Source organism: Neomonachus schauinslandi, chromosome 9 (genome assembly GCF_002201575.2).
Source record: "Neomonachus schauinslandi chromosome 9, ASM220157v2, whole genome shotgun sequence".
NCBI classification, from domain to species: Eukaryota; Metazoa; Chordata; class Mammalia; order Carnivora; family Phocidae; genus Neomonachus; species Neomonachus schauinslandi.
Window position 1 is genome coordinate 14,825,617 of NC_058411.1, and position 19,660 is coordinate 14,845,276.

Sequence of the window (19,660 nt, forward strand, 5' to 3'; positions counted from 1 at the left end):
GTGTGCGGGAGTGTGTGCGCACACGCCTCCGGGGGCTGGAGTGACACTGCAGTGGGTTTCTCCCTCGCGCCGGCCCTCCGGCTGCTCAGCCCCCCACCTGCCGCCACCGCGTTTGGGAAGCAGCGTGGCTCTTTTATCTTCCTGAGCCTCCCTCTCCATCCACCCCTCCCCAGTCTTACTTTTCCTTTCACCCAGGGGGCTGCAGCTGGCCACCCCTCAACCGGTGCCAACACCTAAGCCGTTTCCAGTCTCTCCTTAGCCAGTCTTTTCCACTTATCCTGCTCTGGGGTTCCTCCACGAGCCAGTCCAAGGCTCCCCCATCCTTGGAAATTGTTTTGTTGGACTGCTGTACCGAGGCGTGTAAAGCTTGAGGACTTTATTATTATTTTGATTGTTTTCATTTCCTCCCCTCTGGGCAACGGAGCAATGAAATTTCCAATCGAGACTCCAAGAAAACAGGTGAACTGGGATCCTAAAGGTTGGTATTTTCTACTTTTGGCGGCCCTCGCCCTGCCTCCATCTCCGGCGTGCGCGCGCTTCCGTGAGTGGAAGCACTCTTGCTCCCGGCAGCGTGTGTCCTGAGGCTGGAAAATGCGCCTGGGAGCCGCAGCGCGGGTGGGAGGAGGGCGGAGGCAGCGGGGGTTCCAAACCCAGATAGTGCCTGTCATTACCACATAATCATTGTCCCTCCTGGATTGTTTCAAAAACCTAAAGATACACCAAGCCGGCTGTTTGGCTTGAAATCACACCAAGTGTCGGTATTTGCTTTTGACTTTATGTGTGCGAGTGTGTGTGTGTGTGTGTGTGTGTGTGTGGTGTATGTGTGTGTGTCCTTTGTTTCTGGTGATCTTTGTCTCTCTGGCAGATGGGTGGGGTGCCTCCCCCTGGACCTGGAGCTGCGCCGCCTGCCCAGGGTGTCCTCAGTGGGAAAGGTTTCCTGGCAGCAAGTGGGGCTTGGATCTGCAGCAACCGTCCCTGGAGGTGGCCCTTCTCGGAGGGCATATGGAATAATGGAGCCCAGGGGGCCTTTGGAGTCTTCCCTCAATCTTATTACCAAACCAGGCAGCTAATTTGGCTCGGATCGATCGGAGTAGAAGTGGGAGGGGGGAAGGGTTTGCGAGAAGGGTGGGGCTGCCAAGGGCTGGGGAGGGGGCACGGAGTGTGTCCTCCTGAGCAGTAGTGTGGTTTACATGCTCTGATGCATGTTGGACAGTGTTCCCTCGGCGCAAAAGAGAGCGACTAAGACAGATTTGTGTGTGCCTAGCGTTGACCACCGTGTCTGTAATTAGCATACAGATGTTAAGGCCCCTCCTGAGTGATTGGTGTAGGAGCAGAACAAGTTGAAACCAAGTGTCCAGTTTTGACAAGAATGCGCTTTATCATTTCTCTCAGCTCCTCTGAAGCTGGGTCGGGCTAGGCAACACCTCTGTGTGTATTGGGTTGAAATTGGTTTATTTGATGTGTGCAGGTATGTTTAATGCTTTTTTACGAGTGCATTTATTCTTTTCTCCAGACCAGAAAAGAGGAAACCCACTTATTTGTTGAGTGAATGTCTTATAAATTGACTGGCTGTTATAGAATGAGGGAAGATCTGTTGCCTGTTTCAACACTGAAGCTGTTCCACCTTAATACAACCCAAACCCAGTCCAGTTTTGTCTGTTGATCTCTGGAAAGTGTGCCTTGGTTTATTTTATTTTATTTTGTTTTGTTTTATTTTTTGATCCCTGTAAAATGTATTTATTGAATACCTTCTACTTACCAAATGCTGTCCCTGGAGATATAGTCAGAATAGTACAGACAAAGACTTCTTGGAGTTTATAGTGAGGGAGGCAGACCTAAATCAATCAATGCACAGAAGAGTGCATAATTACATGTTTATGTATGCTCCATGAAGGAGAGCATCAGGATTTTAAGAAAGTGATAGATTGACAAGGATCAGGGAGGGTGGGTAGTCAGGGAAGGTAGTCAGACACTTGTACTGAGACCTGGAAGATATGTAGCGATTAATTGGCTACTGAGGAGGTGAACTGACCTAGAAGAGGAAACAGCAAGTGCAAAGGCCCTGAGGTAGAGGGGACATGTGTATTTGAGGGACTGAAAGGCAGTTTTCATGGCTAGAGCGAACAGCAAGGGAGAGTGTGTTTTGAGGTGTGGCCGGTGGATCCATAGGGTCAGACCCCAGAGCCTTGTGTTGTTGCAGGTAGGGTGGGGCTTTGGGGTGGGGGCAGGAGTGTTGCCTTTATCTTAAGCCACTGAAAGGTTTCAAGCTGAGGAGAGACATGATCTGAACTGAGTTTCAAAACAAGTGCTGTGTGGCTCTTGTGGATGTGAGGGACCAGATGCCATGGTGACTGGCCCAGGGTGGTGGGTATGGGATGGAGAAGTGGGTGGGGTAGGGAGCTATGGAGAGCAGAAAATCAACAGGTTTTGTGTAAATAGAGTGTGGACATAGAGTCACTGGAATGACTGGGAAGGCAGCTGGGGCAGGACCAGTCTTGTGGGAAAGCTCGTGAGTTCAGTCCAGGGCTTGTTGAGGGGGGGATGTCCTGAGCCATCCGAGAGGTGTGTCAAGTGGGGAGTTGTCTAAAAAGTCATACTGGGATCTTCAAGGAACTCTGGTCAGGATGGAGGGCGGTGAAGCTTGCCTTGGCTTTGAGAATACGTTTCTATATGATCATCATTGTATATATATATATATATTTTTAAAGATTTATTTATTTATTTTGAGAGAGCGAGAATGAGAGAGAGAGAGAGAGAGAGTACATGAGTGGGGGAGGGTCAGAGGGAGAAGCAGACTCCCTGCCGAGCAGGGAGCCCGATGCGGGACTCGATCCCGGGACTCCGGGATCGTGACCTGAGCCGAAGGCAGTCGCTTAACCAACTGAGCCACCCAGGCGCCCCATCATTGTATATATTTATATCACAGTGCTAAACACAGATGAATCCAACATTTTACAGCTTGACACAGAAAGCAGTACGCAAGTAGCGTCTCCAGTCACAACTGATGGTGCTAAAAATGAAAAGACTCTGATAAAAATACCAACATTTAATGAGAAATCTTTGCATGCCAGGTGTTTTATGCACATTATTTCATATAGTTATTCTCATAATACTTATCCAGTGATATCAGTGCTTTGTCCCCACTTGATTGGCATCAGGGTACCACTGAGCTACCTTCCAGTAAGATGCTCTGACTTCATGTACAATTGTTCTTGTGGGTGGGGGTGACAGTAGTCTTTTCTAGCCAGGGGGTGGAGGCAGGAGAGGGGTCAGGAGTGAGGGTGGCATGTCTCACACCTTATAGAACTATGTGTCAGGTGCTGTGAAGTGCTTTACATACATTAAAAAGTAAACAATTTATTATTAACTAATTACAATTTAACTAGAAGAATAAATTATTTAGTCTTCTTTATTTAATCTTAGGAGGAAGATGCTGTCCTAATTTTACAGGTGAGGGAACTAAAGAACAGAGAGGTTGAGTAACTTACCCAGGGTCACACAGCTAGTAGATGGTGGGGTTAGACTAGAACAGGGGTCCTTATACATTCTTTGAGTCTATCTCTGAAGTCTCTCTTAAATTATTGGGACCTCTGGCTCTTGCCTGGTGAGGCTTGCAGAGCTCAAGGACTGGGGAAGCTCATTGCAAGGAGAAAGAAAACAATAAAAAGGAGTTGGGAGGGGCAAGGGAGGGAAGATTGAAAGAGGAGAAGGAGGAAGAGGAAGAAGAATGCCTTTTCTACTCATTCCTTTCTCCATTAACCCATCTGGCCAAACAGCATCTCTGCCTCTACCTCTGGTGGGCCCATCACTGGCCACTGGACAGACTTTGGGTCTGTTCTTTGGAGGTTTGGGTTTACACAGACAGACCAAGTATGTTTAGCAGGGCAGAGATGACGGGGAACCTAACATTAGAATAGAAAAGGGGAGAGACAGTTCTATGGACTGTAGGATTTGAGTATTAACAGACTTGAACCTTCAGGTGGAGATGCTCACAGATTGTGGAAGGAAGTTGTAATTATGATGTTTTGCTCACAGTCCCATTACCTGACAATTTAATAGCACAGAATGAAGGTGGATTGAGAGCAGATTGGTTTTGATTGCACTTGCATGAATTAAGCAAAGCACTGTCAAGAGGTTTAGGTGCAAAAATAAGACCTAAATATAAAATGATTATTCTCTGGTGAGCTATGGCCTTCCTCCATATTTGTAAAGCTGAGCCTACAACAAATAGAGTAACTGCTTTTGTAGGACCAACAGAAAAGTAGGCTGGCACTGAGTCTTGGCTTTCATGTGCATTTTACATCGCTGGGGTCACTTGTGGATGATTTTTTGCTGAAAACTGGGATTGGTTTGCTGCTTTTGGGTATCTTAAGGGCTTTTAAAGATTTTATTTATTTATTTGAAAGAGAGAGAGAAGGATGAGGAGGAGGAGGAGAGGGAGAGGGACAAGTGGACTCTGCGCTGAGCGTGGAGCCCAACTCGGCGTTAGAGCCCATGATCCTGAGATCATGACCTGAGCCAAAATCAAGAGTTGGATGCTCAACCAACTGAGCCACCCAGACGCCCCTCTTAAGGGCTTTTAAAAATCAGTAAGATCAGCAAACGATATTGCCACACCTCAAGTCAAGCAGATCAATATGGTATAGAAAACTCTGGATTTGGGGGCAAAAGAATTAGTTTCTAGAATGAGCCATAGCTATCATTAGCCGTGTGACTTTGGGCAGCCCATTTAACCTCTGGGTTTCACCCTCCTCCTGTGTGCAAAGGGGCCATTGACATGGCCTCTCTGACCCTATCTCTCCAATCTCTTTCTTGATTTGACCTCTGGGCTTCTTGTCTTCCTTTTGTTCCTCAGGTAGATCAAACTTGTTCCTGTCTCAGAGACTTACACTTGTGCTTTCCACTACTTATAATGTGTGTTCACATGGCTGGCTCCTTTCCATCTTTGAATCTCACTCAGATGTCACCTTTTTAGCAAGGGCTTCCCTGTCCCATCTGAAGACCTCTCTTCTTGTTCCCCAGCCCTGTCACTTTCTATTATGTCACCTGCTCAGTTGTCTTCCTGGTACTTGTCATCATCTGAAAGCATCTTACTCATGTGTCTCAGATGATGCCAGCCTCCCTTGCTAGCATGTGAGCTTTATGAATGGAATTTCCTGTCTCATTGACTGTTATGTCCTCAGTGCCCCCAGGAAGAGCCTGGAACGTAGTAAGCATTCAGTAACTTTTGCTGAATGGATGGTTGGGTGGGGGATTGGGATAGAGAGGATCTCTAAGTCTTCACGTATGAAGGAAATTCCAGGACTCCTCCATGCTACAAAGGGCAAAGTACAACTAAGGAAAAAGGAAGGATATCCCTAAATAATGGGGTATCGGAAGGGATGCGGGTATTCCCTCTGCTTGCAAGCTCCCATTTCTCTGAAGTCTCCAACAGACTTTTCCTTCTGTTCTCCCTTTCACCAGGAGTGAAAAGGCTGGGGGGGGGGTGTGTGGGCGCGGGGAGATAGGGGCTGGGGCAGGGAGGCCATGTAGCCTGACAAAGATATGGTTGGTGTCCAATTAGTAATTTGGCTCATGTTGGCCATTGACACGTAGCTCTTTTTAGGTATTTAAATCTACTTAACAAAGAAGCAAAGCTTCAGAGCTGGAGCTGTTTTTTTTTTTTTTTTTTAAAGCTGCCTTTTCAGTGCATACTTAAATGCAAAATTCCAGAGAGGCTTATACTGTATGTGTATAGCACCTTTCAGTTTACAGAACACTTTTTACAAATCATTTGTTCTTTAAACAACCCTATTTTGGTTGATACTGGAGCCTCAGACTTACTGATGGCAATAGAAAGAAGAAATGAGTTATTTGGGGGCCCAAGGCTGCAAACAGGCAGAGGTCGGGCCAACCCAGTCCTTTTGATGCTTATGTCCAGGATCATTTCCCTCAAGCTTTCCACCCTTCCAGGGTCTTTGTTGATCTCACACGCTCTCATTGCCTCTTGTCCAAGGTGTATTCAGAAGTTTCTCTGAGAGATTTAGAGGATTGATCAGTGGGTCCCAAGTCCATGGCTGTTTTTGTTAGGTCATGCACTGGCTGGCACTTTATCTCATGAGTTCAGTTGAAGACCCTTGGATTTCACTTCTGCTCTCCTGGCTGAAAAGAGATTTCAGCATCTTGTGAATGTGAGCCACGCTCAACTTGCAAGGTTGCTTGAGCGCTATCTTTATTAATGTGTTTCCAAACACCAATTTGTATAGCATAGATTTTCTGGAAAGAAAATCGTCTATTTTTTATTTAATATCCAACTTTCAGGAGATCGGCATTCCAAATGGGATTAATAATGCCCAAATCACCACAATTATCCTAGAAAGTAAAAAGGAAAGATGGTTCCAAAGATTGTCTGGGCCAAGGTTTGGTTCAGGGTTGTTTTCCGGCAGGGTCGGAGGGAGGTTCATCATCCTCTTGCCAATGCCCACAATTGCTGGGTAGAATTAAGATGGGGCAGGTTGATTTTGCTATTTCACCCCGTTTCCAAAACGTATGTTTTGGCTCTGTAATAGTCTTCTCAGGCTATCATAACAAAATACCATAGACTGGGCGGCTTATACAATGGAAATTTATTTTCTCACAATTGTGGAGACTGGAAGTCCAAGATCAAGGTGCCAGCAGGGTCGATATCTGAGGAGAGCCCTTCCCTTGGGTTGCAGATGGCCACCTTCTTGCTGTACCCTCACAGTGGAGAGAGAACACTCTGGTGGCTTCCCCTTCTTACGAGGGTTACCAGTGCTATTGAATTAGAGCCCCACCCTCATAACCTCATTTAACCTTAATTACCCTCTTAGGGCTCTATCTTCAATACAGTCATGTCGGCAGTTAAGGTTTCGACATATGAATTTTGCAGGGGACACAATTCAGTCCACAACAGGCTCTATATTAGCATCATAAATCAGGTGCATTCAAAAAAGACAATGTGCACTTTGCAGGAAATTGGAACACTTCTACCACAACTGAGATAACGGCCCGAAGGGTATCTACTATAGGCACAGAACTAGGGGCCCTTTGTTGGCAAGAGAAAGGCTATTGAGATAGTGGATTCTTTTTACTTTTAGTCCATAGAGAATTAGAAGAGTTTAATGAAACAGAATAAAGCCATTTTACTGATAGCCAATTAGAAGGTTTCAGTTTGGATAGCTTCCTTGGCTGATGCATAAAGGTGAATTAAAGGGAGGATCTTCTGCTGTACTCGGATTCTGTTCTAAAGGGCACTTACAAGATGAAGCAGATGGAGATGGAGTCCATTAGGGGCTCAGCTCTGTATGACTTGGTTATGGAATCTACCTAAACGGGGCACCAGCACCGTGTCAGTTACACCCACCTGGCAGATGTTTTTATGGTGGTCAGCAGGGCTATCCACTTTTGGGCTCTGGTCTTGGTGGTTTTCTCAGTGGAGACTTTACTGGTGATCTAGGTCAGGCTCATGCCTATTACCCAGGATGGAGAAACAAAAACCTCCTATTTAATTTCCAGAACACTTATTTGTGGTTTGCAGACGGAGTTTGAGGTTTTTTTTTCCTCCCTTCATAAGTGTCTGGGACTGAGTACTGTGAGTAAAAAATGAAACCTGACTTTCGAATCCTCCGTTTAGGGTTGGGGTAGTGGTGGTGGTGAGCGCCAGAGCCCTTGGTAGGGGGGGCAATGGTCATGGGTCGGGGGAATTGTGTTCTCTTTGTCCTCCATTCCCAGAGCCAGGGAGGTGGGAGAGGTGGCTGTAAGAGGTGGTGTGGAGGGATAGGTAGGTAGGTATGTAGGATTTCAGGGGATTCCATTTCCCATACTGCCACTAATTTTGGTTCCATGACTTCCTGCTGCCATGGAGGGGACTTTGAAGCAGAGTAGAATGGTGGCACAACGTAGGATTTGGAGAGTTAACTGCTGCAGTACATAACCCACATCATCACAGGGAACTTTACCTCTCTCATTCCTATTTCCCTTCCTTATTCCTTCATTCTTCTCTCCCCCTGTCTTCCTACAGAGTTCTCATCTCAATCACTATCTCTTATGTGAAGGATCCTAATTTTTTTTTTTTAATTCAGCTACCCAATGTAGGGGTGGTAGTAGTGTTTTCAGTTTAAAAAGAGATGCTCGAAGAGAGTGCAGATTTGCTCCAGTGTTAGAAATTTGGAAGTCACGGTGGCCTTTGCAGAGTGGCCCCAAGTGTTTTTTGTATTTTTTTTTTTTTTTTTTTAAGATTTCTTTATTTATTTTAGAGAGAGGAGAGAGGAAGTGAGCAGAGGGAGGGGCAGAGGGAGAGGGAGAGAGAGAATCTTTTTTTTTTTTTTAAGGTTTTATTTTTTTAGTATTTTTTTTATGTTATGTTAATCACCATACATTACATCATTAGTTTTTGATGTAGTGTTCCATGATTCATTGTTTGCGTATAACGCCCAGTGCTCCATGCAGTATGTGCCCTCCTTAATACCCATCACCAGGCTAACCCATCCTCCCACCCCCCTCCCCTCTAGAACCCTCAGTTTGTTTTTCAGAGTCCATTGTCTCTCATGGTTCATCTGAGAGAGAGAATCTTAAGCAGGCTCCACACCCAGCATGGAGTCTGAGGCAGGGCTCAATTCCAGGACCTTAAGTTCATGACCTGAGCTGAAATCAAGAATCAGGCTCAACTGACTGAGCCATCCAGGTGTCCCTTTATTTGTATTTCTAAAACAATTTTAATACCAGGAAAATGAGTTTCTCATGTGTAAGCATGTCTGTAAGCCCCCAAAATATCAAATATTTTAGCAGGATAAAGACAAATAGCATAACTTATCGAATTTGATGAGCCTGACAGTCTGTATAGAGATGCTTGGTATCAGGTGTGATATTTGACAATTGAACATTTACTCACTTTTATCATATGAGACGAGAAAGCAGTATCCAAATGTTTAAGAAAAACTGACGGGAGAAAAAGCTTAGAGATGAAAGGGTTCTATCCATTGACTTATTTTTTTCTGTCTGCAAATTTGGGGTAATCTATTGTTACCCATTTTAACCATGAACCAACCTGGGTCAGCTCCCAGATTCTACTGGTTGAGAATATTGCCTTAGACTAAAGGCATTCATTTCTCATGTTGGAATTTGAGGCCATATGGGAAGTTATGGTAGATCTGGTTTAGCATATACATCCTTAAACCCTGGTAGATGTAAATGTATGTTCATTTAACTTAGCTTCTGGGCTAGATGCTACCCTCTCTACAGCTTAAGGTGGAAGGATCTGGGTTCTAGTGCTGGCTCTGCCACTCTTATGGTAAAGGAGAGAGTTGAGATGTTGATGGCTCAGTTACCTTCATGCCTTGATAGTCTTAGATCGCCTGGGTTCCAGTTTGAGCTTTATCATTTACTAGTGGCTGATTTTGGCAAGTAGCTTCATTTCTCTGTGACAGTCTCATCCGTAAGGTGGAGATGATGATAGACTGTCTTCCTTTTTTTTTTTTTAAAGATTTATTTATTTATTTGAGAGAGAGTGAGAGAGAGAGAGCAGATGGTGGGGCAGAGGGAGAGGGAGAGAGAGAAAGAATCATTAAGCAGACTCCCCACTGAGCGCAGAGCCCAACACAGGGCTCCATCCCAGGACGCTGAGATCATGCCCTGAGCCAAAATCAAGAGCCGGCTGCTTAACCTACTGCGCCACCCAGGCCCCTCAGCCTGTACTTCCTTGATTCGTTATGTGGATCCAATAAAATGACCAAAGATCCAATAAAATGCTAATTCTCAAAAGCATCTTGGAGCATTGCAAAGGTTCCATGAGTGTTCCTGCATTATGTTCTTATCATTGTTGAAGGGGTCCCTGTTCTGTGAAGTCACAAAAGACTCCAGCTCCAGTCACTTGAGGAGCATCTGTTTCATTTTCCAGATCATCGGGGAGGGTGGCCTATTGCACAGCCCCCCCCCTTCCTGAGACTCTTTTTGACTGTCAATATTCTTATCCCAGGTTTAAAAAAACCTAGGTTATTTGGGTCAAACCAGAGAAAAGACCAGAGGAAAAAACATAGTTTGGAGTCATAATACTTGAGTATTATTCTACCAATAGAGTTCTTGTTCTACCAATTTTATTAGTAGACAATAAATTGGGCAAGTCATTTAACCTTTTTGAGCCTAAGTTTTCTCCTGGGTAAAATAAAGATCACAGTCAGCACCTGTTTCACAGTTGCTGAGATGATTAAATGAGTTAATAAATGTGGACAAGCTTTATAAACTGTTAAGTTCTAGACCAGCATTTCCTGAAGTGTGTTCCATAAGATACAAATTAATCTCCTCAGATGCTCTGAGGAAATAAAAAATGGTTTCATGGTTGGTTTACGGGATGGTGTATTCTCTCTCATTCTTTCCTAGAGAGTGGGTATTGCTGTGTAAGAAAAACTTTAATATTTGGTGGCTTAAACCAATGACAAATATTTATTATCTCATAGTTTCTGTGGATCAGGAATTTGGGAACAGCTTAGCTGAGTGGTCTGGCTCTGGAGTCACTCAGTGATTGTGGTCAGATGTCAGCTGGGGCGCTATCATCTGATGGCTTGACCAGGGCTGGGAGATCTACTTCTGAGATGATGTGCTCATGTGACTTGCAAACGCTGCTGGTTGTTGGGGGAGAGGCCTCATTTCCTGCCAATGTGACCCTCCCCACAGGCTGTTTGAGTGTCCTCCCAACATGGTGGCTGGCTTCCTCCAGAGCAAGCCATTTGAGAGAGAACAAGGCAGAACCGATGATGCCTTTTATGACTCAACCTCAGAAATCACATATTGTTCCTACAACCACAGTCTTTTCATTAGATGTGAGTTACTAAGTTGAATTCATCCTTGGGATGATGAAGCTCACTTTGGAAGGGAGGAGTAACAAAGAATTTGAGGACATATTTTAAAATCACCGTAAGCATTTCCCCTTCTTATTTATTGAATATACACTAAGTTCCAGGTATTCTGCTAAGTGCTTTATAGCCATTATCTCATAAAATCCTCTTTATAGTCCAAAAAAAACCAGATGACATTATTATCCCTGTTTTCTGAATGAGGGGACTAAGTCCCACAGAGCTTGAGTAACTTGCACAGGGTTACGTTATAGTTCTATGGCTTAAACTGGGTCTGTCTGTTAATGTTGGAGCTCTCACCTCTACACTGCCTCTGGTAACCCTGTAGTACAGAAGCCTGGTTGATTTTGTTTAGCTCTGCATTTCCCACTTACCCCAGAACAATGATTCACGGACCTCCATTTACCCCTCCTACTACCCACTACTCAAAGTGGTATTTCAGAAAGACAGTGAGTGTGATGACGATTTATATAAAATATGAATATACGGTCCTGTAATAGATCCCAGTATACCTACCAGCCCAAGCTGATTATTCAGATACAAAAAGCATCTATTGAGCCTGTCCTGGGCAGGCTATGTGCACATCTGTAGAACATTCACCAAGAAATGACCGCACGATAAGCCCAATTTCTTCTGAAACCAGAGACCACGTGATAACTCACTGGCCCACTTCTTCTCCAGATTCCCCTTCTATGACAACCCCCTTCCTTTACAGATCCAGTGCCTGAAAACCCAGCCTCCTTGGATAAAGCCCGAAGAACAGGACATCCTTCAGGCTGAGCAGCAGAAATGCCAGGGAATGGGTGTCTGGTGTGTTTCTGCAGCAGACCTCGTGTCTGTACTGTGTGACTGAAACAGAAGTCAGAATGTAGCCAGCATGGCAGGGATGACGTGCTGGGGGATGAGGGGCCCAGCCAGCCCATGGGAAAAGCCACTGGTGGACAGTGCTCTGTGTCATATTTTGAGTAAACTTTTTTTTTTGACTACCTGTTGCTTTTCCTGCACGTTCTTGAAGAGAAAACAATTTCCAGGAAGGATGCATTCGATGCCTTAGAGGGCCTCATGTTTCCGAACACGGCATGCCTGGCTTCTTCCCGAGGCAATTTTACATTCTGAGGAAAGTTTTGGAGCTTCTGTGTCCTGAGTGAGAGGAGAGTGAAGACAGTTTCTTTTGAGTGCCACCACAGGCGTTGTTGAATATGTCACTTCTGGCACAAAATGGCAAAGAGGCCCTAGGACTGGGAGAGGGGGTTGAAAGAGGCTGCCGGAGCCCCCTCCCCCTCATCACATTCTGGAGCCAACTCTCATGGCATCTGTAACCATAGTAACCACAGGCTGCAAGTTTCTCAGGATACTGATATGCCATTGTACTCACCTTCTGGTCCTGTTATTTCCGCCTGTATTCCTTCATCCAGGAATGACCCCGCCACCCCCTGCCTCCACTTACCCCTGCAAAGAGATGGACTTTCAGAGGGTTTTCACTTCTGACTGATTCTTCTATTTCCTGAAGCCCCATTTTCACTTCCTGGACCTATAACTGGTTCATTATGAAGCAGATGAAGCCACATGCACGTCATTTCCTCAGCATTTCCACTTTACTATGAACCATTGCTCGTAAGTCATCTAGTGTACGTACCGTAGGTGTGATTGTAACTGTGCAGAAGGATGGTGGCTCATGGCACTCTGTTTCAAATAACGCTCCTGTGGTTAGTCTGGTTGAGATCTCGGGAGTATTTGGATGTGTTGTAAAAGAATAGGGAAAGCCAGTGAGGCACAGTGAGGAGAGCACCGGTCTCAGGAGACCCGGAGTTTGATGCCGGCTGGAGAGTGAAGTACGCATGGCAGCACGAGGGTGGGGCAGTGGGTGCTGGCCATGGTGTGCAGGGTATAGTAGGTCCTATGAAAGACTTTTGTGGCTTTCTTAGAATAAGGCGAAGGCACTGAATGGTTTGAAGTAGGAGGATGACACAATCAGATTTGCATTTTAAAGATTATTTCAATCACTCATCAATTAAATGGTTGATTCAGCAAATGTTTATGGAGGATGCTTCCAATGGGCCGGGCATGGTGCTGGGTGCCTGACTCACCTGGGGGACTTTCTGTCTCCTTGTAAGAATTATAGGAATGTTTGAAAAACATCTAGGCAGGAAAAAAGCTCTTCTTGGCATCTTTGTTTTATGATAACCAGTTCCAAACTTCTGGTTGCAAATGGGAGGTGTATCTTAAAACCAGGCCACTGCATTTTCAATTTCTGTTAATTATAATAATCTTTTCCCTGGCTTTGTTATGTGGCCCTTGATTCTGTCATAATTTACATATCTGGAGTCAATTAATTAATAAACCCAAAACTATGGAGTGCCTGTATTTTGTATTTCAGACGCCTTTCAGGAGCATTTGGCTATCAGTCCAGCATAATGGGCCTGAGAAAAATTGCCAGCATCCCCTTCATACCCACTGTCACTTTGTGTCTGGAGTGTTGAGAGGCATTGTGACATTGGGTATTTCTCCTTTGACTATAATGGGAACCCCTGAGTCTCTGTGGCCTCAGCTCAGAAGGCCTCCCAAAAGCCTGAATTAATGAGACACTATGATGTGCGGGTCCCTTTCTCTGGCGGGGTGAGAACACAGCTTTTATAGGAGCATGAATGCTTGCTGTCAGGCAATAATGTCTGCATTCAGATTCAGTTCTAAAGGCAGGCGGAGCCGACAGCCACAGGGGGTGGGATTTGAGAAACCCTCTGAGTCCTTGTCTATTGCTGAGCCACATCAGTCCTTCCCATGACCATCAGATCGCCTGAAATCTATGTTAACTCTTCATCAGCAGCCTTTCATTCATCTGCGTGGTTATCCCTAAACATTTATTGAGTGAGTGCCCAGAGAAATGGGGCTAGGCACCAGACACAGAAAGATGGAAAAAGACCTGAGGCTTTATACCCAGAAAAGTCACAGGTTAGCTGCTGAGCCAGGTGCATAATCAAGTATCATGATATACCATGATAAAGGTGCTGATAGAGGTATGGATTAAAATATCGTCTCCAGAACACATCTTGTTAAAATGCAAATGTCTTTCTTTGGGATAACATACGAACTCTCAATTACCCATTGGTGCAGCCAAGTTAATCAAGTTTCTAAGAGAGAGCTGGGCCAAGAGGGAATGGAACACAGGACCCAAACATATTGATGGGTTGGTGTAAAGTAGGGAAGGGAAAAGTCAGGAGCAGGGAAGACTGGCCTTGGGAAGGAGCCACAGAGGGTGCACCTGGAGGACGCTGGAAGTGAAGGCTGTGTGATGGGGGTGGGGGGATGAAGGTGTCTCAGGGGTAGAGGGCAGAAGATGCCCAGAGGACAGGAAAAGGACATCGAAGGCAAACTTGTGTAATGTTATCCAGTTCACATGAAACTCACTTTAGGAATTGGAAAGGACTTTTTTTTTTAAATTTTATTTTATTATGTTATGTTAGTCACCATACAATACATCATTAGTTTTTGATGTAGTGATCCATGATTCATTGTTTTCGTATAATACCCAGTGCTCCATGCAGTATGTGCCCTCTTTAATACCCATCACCAGGCTAACCCATCCCTCCACCCCCTCCCCTCTAAAACCCTCAGTTTGTTTCTCACAGTCCATAGTCTCTCATGGTTTGTCTCTCCCTCTGATTTGCCCCCTTCATTTTTCCCTTCCTTCTGCTAATATCCTCCATGCTATTCCTTATGTTTCACAAATAAGTGAAACAATATGATAATTGACTTTCTCTGCTTGACTTACTTCATTTAGCATAATCTCCTCCAGTCCCATCCATGTCGATGTAAAAGTTGGGTATTCATCCTTTCTGATGGCTGAGTAATATTCCACTGTATATATGGACCACATCTTCTTTATCCATTCATCTGTTGAAGGGCATCTCGGCTCTTTCCAAGAAATTGGAAGGGACTTTTGAGACCTGTAAAGGAAAACGCTGGAGTCTACAGAGGTCAAGTGACTTGCCTTTGACCAGACAGCAAAGAGGGACAAAGCACATTTTTGCATGCTTATCTGCTAGCCTCCATTATTCAACACTGTCTCTTAAGGTAATGCCAACAGGTGCTGGGGCCTGTTTTGAAACCCTTTCCCTTCCTTTGGGAAGAATTAATGAAGAGCTATAGCTGTGTAGAGCCTAGAGCATATTAGTTCTGAGATTCCAAACTAAATTTTATAATAGTATGGTGGATGTGGGTGTATATTCAGCCTCCTGGGGAAGACATCCATTCATTTGTTCAGTGAATATTTACTGCATGTCTTCTTTGTGCTCAGCAGTGTTCCAGGCCTGGGGGTGCAAGATTGAACAACACAAAATCCCTGCCCTCCCAAAACATACCACCAGGCCAGACCTCTCAGTCTGTCTTGTAGACACTCAGGTCAACTTCCTCTGCATCGTAGAAATTTTTTTCAGATGCACATTTGACACATGAAGGAGTTTAAGCAATCTTATAATAAGGATGGAAATGAGGCCATTCTGGTGTTGCATTGCTCTGCAAAAAATGTGTAGTTTGATAAGTTTGTAGGGAATGAGTGTTGATCCTGCTGAAGGCAGCAACATTCTGTTAGAGAATTCAGTGATGTCGTAGAAGGCCTCAGAGCTGCTTAGTTTGTACTGGACTTTTTTTTTTTTTTTTAAGATTTATTTATTTTATTTTAGAGAGTGAGAGAGAAAGAGAGGTAGAGGGGGGAGGGGTGGAGAGAGAGAAAGAATCTCAAGCAGACTCCCCTCTAAGTGCAGAGCCCGACGTGGGGCTCGATCCCACAACCCAGAGACTAGACCCGAGCCGAAATCAAGAGTCGCACAGCCAACCGACTAAGCCACCCAAGTGCCCCTGAACTTCTATGAAGAATCTTTGTTCACTAGGACTGTGTGGCCTGAGCACGTATCACTGGGAAGGGAGGAGAGTGTGAGTCTCCCCCATGATGACGTGTAAATTATCTCTGAGGAACTGCAAGAGGCCGAAATGTTAGGTACTTAAATACTCTGTCTTTCTCATTCTCTCTCTCTGGCAGATGGGAACTTCTTGCGACACATGATTCCCAAAGTGTCTAAATTTACATATCTTCTGAATAGGGGGAAATTGGGGCATCTGCTGGTTATGAGCCCGGCAGTCTCTTTGCTGCATCTGGGATGCTGGGGCAGACTGAGGCCAACAGACAGTAAAGGACGCCAGCCTGGGTCACGAAAGCTTAAGGAGGCAGCAGCCGGTTGGACTGGCTGGGTGTCCACTGGGAACCCCGGGGGTGGGGTGGGGCTGCAGGAATCTCACCTGGGGTTTGAGACAGGGTTGCGATGAGGTCACATTGCCATGCCAGTTTTCAGCTGAGTGGCTGGGAGAGACCTGTACGAGCCATCCTGCTAGTGGCTTCCAGAAGTTTCTGTTCTGTTTTAAACCAGTTCTGGTGATTGAGGAAACCTTGCCCAGTGGTACTGAGTGCTGATGAGGGTACCAGTGGCCCCGCTGCTGGAGATGAGGGGTGTGTGATGAGAAGCTGTGTAAGAGCCCACGTTTGTCCCCCAGCTCTGCCACAGCAAGCCGCTGGTCTCAGGGGCTGACCTACCTCTCTGTGCCTTAGCGTCCCCATCGGAGATCCAGAAATGATGATAACACCCATCCCCTAGGGGCTGTGGGACTTATATGAGACAGTGGGCACAAAGAATAGAATGCAGTGCCTGGCACATAATTATCATAACCCATGAGGACAAAGGTACTGGTTACACCCATTTACCAAGGGTTTTCTCTGCATCAGGCGCAGTACTCGGTGCTTAACGCACATGATATACATTATTCTTCACTTTGCTCGTTCTTCCAAGTTTATATCCTAAAGTGTAGCCTCATGACCTGGACGCTTATGGCTTCCAAAGAATCTGCACATAGTGAGGGCTTCAGGGCTCTAATTTTTTTTTTTTTAAGATAACAGCTTTATGGAGATATAATTTACATAAGAAAATTTACCCATCTAAAATGTACAATTCAGTGTGGTTTTTTTTTTTTTTTTTTTCCCCTACTATATTCACAGAGCTGTGCTACCATTACCACCATCTGATTTTGGAAGATTTCGTGACTCCAAAAGGAAACCTCATACCCATTAGCAGTCACTCCCTAGTCCCCCCCATTCTCTCCCAGTCCTAGGCAACCACAATCTGCTTTCTGTCTCCATGGATATGTCTATTTTGGACATTACATATAAATGGAATCATATAACATGTGGCTTTTTGTGACTGGCTTCTTTCACTTAGCATAATGTTCTCAAGGTTCACTCATTTTGTAGCATCCGTATCTACTTCTGAATGAAGAAATGGACAACAACAAGACAGGTAGTGTCGGTGCCATTTGGAAGATGAGGAAACCAAAGCTGAGAACGTGTATGGAGCTGCTCATGGCTGCCCCCACTTGAAAATGCTTGAGCTGGGGCTTGCACCCAGGTCTGTGTGGGTTCCAGGGCCATTTGCTGGCCTCTGATTAGGCCTCTGCGTCATGTTGAGCACCACGTCCAGGTAGAGCAGTGTGTCCCTCTAGGTGCGTGTTACCTGGGCCTCAGACCTGGCCCTTTTCCTGGCCCCTCTTCCTTCATGGTTGAGGGAGTCCCTGCTCACTGGACTCTGATATTCTCCATCTACCTCCTGGAGGAGGATCTGGTTTCATGGCTGCATACCCACAGGTGGCTTCTGTGACTTACGTTGGCTAGTCTAAGTCTTTTTATTTTTTTAATTCTTTGTTTACATTCAGTTTAGTTAACATATACTATACTATTAGTTTCAGGGGTAGAATTTAGTGATTCATCAGTTGCATATAATACGCAATGCTCATTATATCCAGTGCCCTCCTTAATGCCCATCACCATTTATCCCTTCCCCCACCCACATCTCCTCTAGCAACTTTCAGTTTGTTTCCTAGAGTTCAGAGTCTTTTATGGTTTGCCTCCCTTTCTATTTTCATCTTACTCTATTTTTCCTCCCTTTCCCCTGTGTTCATCTGTTTTGTTTCTTAAATTCCAGATATGAGTGAAATCATATGGTATTTGTCTTTCTCTGACTGCCTTATTTCACTTAGCATAATACCTACTAGTTCCATCCATGTTGTTGCAGATGGCTAGTTTTCATTCTTTTTGATGGCTGAGTAATATTCCATTGTAGACATATACCACATCGTCTTTATCCATTCATCTGTTGATGGACATCTGGGCTCTTTCCATCGTTTGGCTATTATGGACATTGCTGCTATGAACATTGGGTTGCATGTGCCCCTTTGAGTCACTATGTTTGTATCTTTTGGATAATTACCAGTAGTGTAATTCCTGAGTTGTAGGGTAGCTCTATTTTTAACTTTTTGAGAAATCTTCAGACTGTTTTCCACGGGGGCTGTACCAGTTTGCATTCCCACCAACAATGTAAGAGGGTTCCCCTTTCTCTGCATTCTCGCCAACATCTGTTGTTTCCTGAGTTGTTCATTTTAGCCATTCTGACTGGTGTGAGGTGGTATCTCATTGAGGTTTTGATTTGTATTTCCCTGATGCCAAGTGATGTTGAGCATTTTTTCATGTGTCTGTTGGCCATTTGGATGTCTTCTTTGGAGAAGTGTCTGTTCATGTCTTTTGCCCATTTCTTGACTGGATTTTTTGTTTTTTTGGGTGTTGAGTTTCATAAGTTCTTTATAGATTTTTGGATACTAGCCCTTTATCTGATAAGACATTTGCAAATATCTTTTCCCATTCCGTACATTGCCTTTTAGTTTTGTTGACTGTTTCCTTTGATGTGCAGAAGCTTTTTATCTTTATGAAGTCAGTTCTTTTGTCCATTTCTCAAGGGTTGTGGCATGAACTGTGAAAGCTGTAGAAATCAAGATGAAGAGAGAAATATATTTTCTGTGTTCAAAGCCTAGCAGTACACTCACCCGATGCGAAAGAGGAAATGTCTTTCTTGCCTTATCTTTAATAATAGATTGTAATTGACCACTTCAAGGTGTGAACTGGCTTCCCTCTCCTGACCCCAGGACTTTTCCTGAGACATAAGTTGCAGTGTACATTCCTCAGTTGCTGTGACAGCGTTGGAGGTGCTGGGCATCGGTGCTTGTGGAAGGGAAGACCCAGCACCAGCCGGCTCTTGGGTAGGCATGTGTGTCTTCATTGTATGTTCATCGGGGACCTACCTAGTCAATGATGGTGAGTCAGCATATGCTATGAAGTGCTAGAGTCCCTAGATTTTCCAAAACTGCTTCTGTCCTGCTGTTTTCTTACATGCTATTTTAGGGAAAAGGCCCCATTTGATCATTAAAAATGCAAATCAGATTTCCATCTTGCTTCTACCAAAGAAGGAAAATAACCTTAGGTACTGCCTCTAGGTTCCCTTAGAAACATCATTAAACCTTATTTTGACTTAAAACTAGTGGGGATTGGTCTATGAATTAGTTAATTAGCTGAAAGTACATGAAGACCCCAGGACTTAGGTAATGGTTATATGCTTGTTTTGTAGGTTTCTCATGGAAGTGGCCCATTCCTGGTCTCAGTTAATGTGAGACCCTCAGTGTCAGCCCTGTATAGCATAGCAGACATGCCAGGGCCCATCCTTACCCCTGCACTCTTACCCCTTCAGTGCAAACTGGCTGACTTCCGACTGCCATTTTTTGCATCTTCTCCTGTTTTCTTAACATTGCCTCCTTTGCTGCTTCCATGGAAGGCAGAAAGTGCAGGGAAATTAGCACATCCCAAGAACATTCCTCAACCGATGACTGATGAGAGATGATGTATAAATACCCCAGTTCCCTCAGCCTTGGGGGGGATAACTCAGGAA

At 44.8% G+C, this 19,660-nt stretch overlaps 1 protein-coding gene across 1 annotated transcript in view; it reads left to right on the forward strand.

The window, feature by feature from the left end:
- Nucleotides 1-426: 426 nt before the first annotated feature.
- The window catches only part of KCNK10 (potassium two pore domain channel subfamily K member 10), a 124,356-nt gene continuing 105,122 nt past the window's right edge, over nt 427-19,660 (forward strand). Inside the window, exon 1 of the mRNA XM_044917923.1 lies at nt 427-478. Coding sequence (XP_044773858.1) covers nt 427-478 — 52 coding nt within the window. The remainder of the gene's footprint in view (nt 479-19,660) is intronic.